General features: G+C 56.7%; 1 protein-coding gene across 1 annotated transcript in view; it reads right to left on the bottom strand.

Moving 5' to 3' along the window:
• KCNT1 (potassium channel, subfamily T, member 1) overlaps positions 1-5806 on the bottom strand; it is a 24091-nt gene that overhangs the window by 1506 nt on the left and 16779 nt on the right. Inside the window, exons 18-28 of the mRNA XM_009322136.1 lie at positions 5670-5790; positions 4323-4533; positions 3272-3377; positions 2953-3125; positions 2664-2735; positions 2233-2367; positions 1857-1968; positions 1336-1437; positions 1054-1137; positions 526-654; positions 95-115 (exon numbers count right to left, since the gene is read on the bottom strand). Coding sequence (XP_009320411.1) covers positions 95-115; positions 526-654; positions 1054-1137; positions 1336-1437; positions 1857-1968; positions 2233-2367; positions 2664-2735; positions 2953-3125; positions 3272-3377; positions 4323-4533; positions 5670-5790 — 1266 coding nt within the window. The remainder of the gene's footprint in view (positions 1-94; positions 116-525; positions 655-1053; positions 1138-1335; positions 1438-1856; positions 1969-2232; positions 2368-2663; positions 2736-2952; positions 3126-3271; positions 3378-4322; positions 4534-5669; positions 5791-5806) is intronic.

Genomic DNA, 5806 nt, shown 5'->3' with positions numbered 1-5806 from the left:
GCGGGGGAGCCGAGGAGCCAGCCGCTGACAGCCAGGGTAATGCCCGACACCGCCCGAGCGCCCGGCGGCTGGATGCGAGCGGCGCGGCACTCACCTGCGTTCTGATGTCGTGGGGCTACAGCGGGGGGAAAAGGAAGGAAAAACAAAGTGTCAGCCCAGCAAACGGGCAGCCCTGCTGTGCCGCAGCCCCCCCGCTCCCCGGGGACTCGGTGCCATGCAACACCGCAGAGCTGTGCCGAGAAAATCACACCGCCTGCCCGCAGCCAGGCTGCTCCGGGCATTTACACCGAGCCAGCCTACCCGGCCGGGGAACCACGACACCACCACCATAACGCAGACGTAGGGCCGCTAATGAAGCCAAGACAGAGCTTCCCCTCCCCTCACTCCAACCACCGCTGCTGCAACCAGGTCCGAGGGGCCTCATGGACCCGGCCAGCCTCACAGACCGCATCTCTGCTGGGCGGTGATGCTCAGCTGGGACCAGCAGCAGCCCCTTCCTGGCATACGCCACCGCCGTGCCCCTACCTCGGAGGTTGCGAACATGTGTGACTCCGTCCTGTAAATCCCGATGGGAATCTCTGCGCTGGAGGAGCAGAGCTTCTGGAAGAGGCGGCCGTACGTCCGGATCCACAGGTCGTCTTCAGTGATCTTCATCTGAGAAACAGATGAGGACAAACATCAACCACCCTGTGCCGTGCAGAGCCCGCTGAGGGGCACCTCAGGGCTGCTCCTGAGCTTCCCCCAGCTCAGCCATGTCAGTCCCAAAAGTGAGCTGGATTCCACAAAAAGACCAGGGGCAATTTCCGACCCCAGCCTTCAGAATGGGGACTCTGGTCCTTGGTAGCTCTTGGGCTTTTAGGCTCTTGGTAGCGCTGAGGTTCCCCACACACAATGCAGGGGAGCGATGACCTGGCATGTTCTGCCCCATGTTGCTTCCCCTCCAATTCCCCAGAAGAGGGGAACCCTCCACCCCCAAGCACAGGGTGACAGATCCCACCAGATCCACGATGACTTGGCCCGATGGTTTCAACCCGCAGTTGACTTGGCACCTACCGCACAGAGGTAGCCGGAGCCCGGTGTGGTGTCGAGACCCAGCAGCAGCCGAGTGATGGTGATCATGTAGTCCTTCACGAACGACTGGGGGGAGACATTTCGGCAGGAAGCCGGAGAAAAGGTTTGCGCAGTTATTCACTGGGAGAACCAAAGGGGCGGCTGCGCCGGCAGCGGTGCATTACCCAGAGCCTGCCGGGGACACCCCCTCCGGGTGCTCCAGCCTGTGCCAGCAGCTGCGGCCACATGGGGTGCTCCCCGCGGCCCCCCCCCATGGGCTCTCACCTGGTAGAGCAGAGTGTCCAGCATGCTGATGCTGAAGACCCTCCCGGCCGCAAAGGGCAGCCGGAACATGAAGGCCAGGTTGGAGCCGTTCTCTCGCTCTTTCTGGAAGAAGAAGGGGACGTGTCAGCGCCCGTGGGGTCTTGTTCACATCCTTGCAGGGCGCTCTCACATGCCCCAGTGTCTGGTTCAGGCATATTTTCTTCCTTGTCAAAAGATCTGTCTCAGCACGGTGACCCCCACTGCCCCCCTTACCCCTCTGAAACCTGACTCAGAGGTCCAGCGTGCCCAGCACAGCAGTAGGCAAAGCAGCACAAACTCCAGCCACCGCACAAATACATAAGTACATAGAAGGAGGTACTTAGTCCAAAGATCAACTGCCCGCATATTTGTTTGCTGCAGGTTGTCTCGGGTAGATGCGCACTAACTACAGTAGCTGCAGCGTGCAGAAGAGCACAGGACCTTGAGGAGCTCAAATGTAGTCACTCTCAGCATTGACTTCCCAAGGGAAGACCTTCTCTTACCTTTTCTAGCTTGGAAAGGGCAAGAGAGTAACTGTCCTTTGCTCTGAACTGCATGAACCTCATGTTGGAGGGGTGGGTCAGCTCTGTGATAATGCTGAGGCTGGGGAAGAGCCTGCAATGGAAAGAGACCTGTTGTCCTACAGCTCACTCAGGAGTGAGAGGACTCCCCGCATTTAAACCTGAGGAAGACCAAACCCATCCCTGTGCCTGTCTGAGGTCAGAAATAGCTGATTAGACGCCATTTCCTAGAGTGAGCCCAACTGCAGATGTGTCCCGCTGCCCGCAGCCACCACCCCAGTCACCGGCACCCTTCCCAGTCTTGTCTCCAGCAGAGGTAAGTGGCCGTGACGGAGCCGGGGTAGCGGTCACCCCTCACCTGAACATGGTCTGGACGTTGACAATCGTCTTTGCATCCGCCATGTAGTCCTCCTCGGCGCTCATCGTGCTCTCCTTGTCCACAACCACCAGGTTGTCGGCGTAGATTATGCCGCACTGCAGCAAGCTGTCCAGGCTGGGCAGTCCCCAAAGAGAAGAGCGCAGGGTCAGCCCTTGGAAACGACACAGGGAAGCAGCACGCTGCGACGCGCAGCGCTACAGCAAGCCCAGGCTGCTCCCAACCACCAGCTCTTCACCTGCTCCTACCTACCGGGGGGGGAGGTCGACAACCCGAGAAGCCAAGGGTGGGCTCAGCTCTACGGTACCAACCCTGGGGCTTCTCATGGGATGACCCAAAAGTCTGGGCTGGGGCAAATGCAACACATTTAGGCATCACCATAAGTAACAACAGCCACATGTGGAAACACCTACTTGTCGATCGTGCCCTCCATGTAGTAAACCATGGGGAAACAACAGATGGCTTCCAGAAAGTGGTGCTCGGGCCTGGAGGAAGAGCAGCAGAGAGCAAGGTGGTTCAGCAAGTCCATGGGGAAAGGACAGACACAAAACCCACACAGGAGTCCCCAGGGCCAGCGTCAGCCAAGGTACCCAACGGTTGCACTGCCATTCCCCCACGCTCCCATCCCCACAGTATGAGATGCTCATGAAAACACAGGGGAGGGCTCAGCGCGATGGAAAACGTCTGTGGAAAAGTACTTGCTTGTTGTCCAGCAGCAACACAATTGGGTTCAACTCTTTGCGGGACCGATAGTACGCACGAAGGGGGACGATGAAGTTATACAGTCCGTTCCCAGCCGTCTCAGCCGAAACGATAATCAGTTTGTTCTTAAACCCATAGGCTTTGGCATCTTCAAAGCTGTTGTGCTTGCAGCCCTGTGCAGTGGAAGGCAGCACGGGGACTCAGCGGGCGGCTGGCCACCGCCCCCCCGCCGTCCCGCTCCGGCTCCCCCCCCCCCCCCCGCGGTCCCGCTCCGGGGGGGGCGGCGGCCCCCGAGCAGCCGCCTGCAGCCCCATCGTACCTTGTCCAGCCTCAGGCAGCAGAAAGGGGCTTTCTCGGGTAAAAGGTGGCACAGAGTCGGGGAGCTGCCAATGTAGGGGGAGTTCGGTGGGTAGCCCTTCACGTACCTGCAGCAGAGAGAAAATCAAGCAGTGTGAGGACGTGGGGAGAGCTTTCCACCTAGACAACTCCCAGACGTTGGGAAAAACATTTAAAAGCAGCAGACCCAGGGTCAAGCACATCACTGGCAAACGCTTTGCAAAACTCTCCCGCAGCAGCTGGAAATTTTTCAAAATACACATATTTAGGAATAATTTTTGCTATGCAAAGGGTCATGAGATCGCGAAAAGGCAATGTTCCAAGCACGGGTGGAGAAGGCAGCAGATAGGACCATCAAGCGCAGTTGAACGGACACAGGGTAGCGAGTTCCAGGAGAGGAGGGCGATGCTGAGCCATATAAAGAGGCAAAAAAACCTCATGGTCCATTTTTAGAGTGTGTTTTGGTGAACAGATATTTAAAAAATTACCATTTGTGTTTTTGATGGAACCAGAAGCAGAAATTTCATTTAAAGAGCAGCTAAAAGTGGACATGAATTAAAAGCCAATTGGTAAGAGTTTGCAGATACTTAGTAAGCTCCCCACATTGCTGTGACAGCATCCAAACAGGCAACCAGTAAAGCCAGTGCTTATCTGGCTGTCATAAATTTAACAGCTTTAAAGCTGCAGGAAATATTTATTTTGTATTATTTTTTATTTATGTGCAATAGAGAATAGGATCCCCTTCATGTTGGTGAGTGAAGGGAGGCGAGAGGACTGACAGAACAACCCTGCCCGTCCCCAGCAGCGTCTAGCTCGGTCCAACTTCTCTGATACCCAGAGGAGACTTCTCCAAAGCAGCCCAAAAGGCTAACGGCCAAGCGGCGATTGCCCGTGTTACAGATGTTGGTGCGCTCAGAAAAAGCCAAGAGGGGCTCAGCCTGAGCATCCCTCAGGCACCGTTGAACGCCTGTCATTTACAACGGTCCCCGTCTCTCCCATATGAGGGACGGCTTGACCGAAGGTGGGCGACTCACTCCACAACCGCCGAGCCCTCCTCATCCGACTGCGTCATCTCGTCTTCCGACTGGTCGCTGAGCAGGTCGCAGGGCAGCAAGGACGAGGTGTCGGCCAGCTCGAGGACGGGTGCGATGCTGGGCCGGCGGTTGCCCGAGCCGTTCTCCGCCGGCAGTGCCAGCTTGCTGCTGTTAGCGGGGCGGCACTCCGTGTTTTGCAGGTCCATGGCTACTGTACCTGGACACGGTGGGGAAGGAAGCACAGCAAACACGCTATAAGGAGGTGAAGAGAGTTGCGTCAGCAAAGCACCGTGCCCTTGAGCCCTGCACGGGGACGAGGTGGAGCAGGCGGGGCCGTGCATCGTGCCTGTTAAATACAACCCAGATGAAGCTAAACCATTCACGGGCACGGGGAGTGCAGGCAAAGCACCCACCGGCGACCTCCGCTCCCCGAGGCACAACTCAGCTGCTCCCACGGTGGGTGCGGGCTGCTGGCCCCGGGGAGCGGCACTCTCCCTGTCCCCCAGCTGTGGCCACCTCCTGCTGAGGCTCTCATCTGAGTCTTGGCCAAACAGTGACTTTTAGACGGTCAGGAACGCGGGGAGTTTCCCGGCTCACAAAGCCCTGGTGCTGGGCTCGCTGGGCACCACTGCCCTGCTTGCACTCATGCGATTTCTCTCCCTCTCGTTTCTCTTTGCCAAAGGTCCCTCTGCGAACAAGCCACGTAACGAGAACACTGACAAATGCTCTTCAGCAAAGTGCTTTGCGGCTTGCTGGGGGATAATCTATGCAAATTGCTGCTTGTGAGTACAAATGCATAAATTATTTGCCTGAAATATAATCTGCTCGTGTAGCGCAGCCTCCCCAAAACTCGCTCTCCCCAGATACAAGCTGGAAGTAATGACTCATGGTATTTTTTATTTGCGAGAATGCACCACTCACTGCAGAGCAAACTATGCTCTTCACTGGGCTGTGAATCATAAACGTGATTTAGGATGCAGCCAACAGCATTTATTCTTCCAGCCAGGGCTTGAGGGTTTTATGCAAATGCTGTTAATGACAATGGACATCACAGGCTTTAATAATGATATTTGAGCTTCCTGAGAGCACCCAGGGTACAAGGAGCAGTGTGTATTTTACTGGTGAGGCGACTGGGACAAGGGATGGAAAGGGATTTTCAGTGGCTCCCAGCAACACCCAGGTGGGGGCACGGCAAGGAGCTTGCAAAAAAGCAAAATAAAACAAAACCTAGGAAAGGAGATGAAACCAAACCTGGGGAGAGAGCCGGAACGGCGTGTGCAGGATCCTACCCTGCCCTCCCGGGGAGCCCCGCTGCCTCCCTGCCCCACCGAAGCCCCACCAACTCACCCATGCTGGCGATGATGCTGTGCACAGGCAGGCGGGACGGGCCATCGTAGGTGCCTCTCCCCGCAAAGCCCTTCTTCTTCTGCTTCTCCTCCTGCTTGAAGATGAGGTCTGAATTCTCCTCCTTGGTGATGTTGATG

The sequence above is a fragment of the Pygoscelis adeliae genome, unplaced genomic scaffold (assembly GCF_000699105.1).
Source record: "Pygoscelis adeliae isolate BGI_AS28 unplaced genomic scaffold, ASM69910v1 Scaffold114, whole genome shotgun sequence".
Lineage (NCBI taxonomy): Eukaryota > Metazoa > Chordata > Aves > Sphenisciformes > Spheniscidae > Pygoscelis > Pygoscelis adeliae.
The sequence above is the reverse complement of the archived record's forward strand: the minus strand, read 5'-3'. Positions and strand labels throughout refer to the sequence as shown.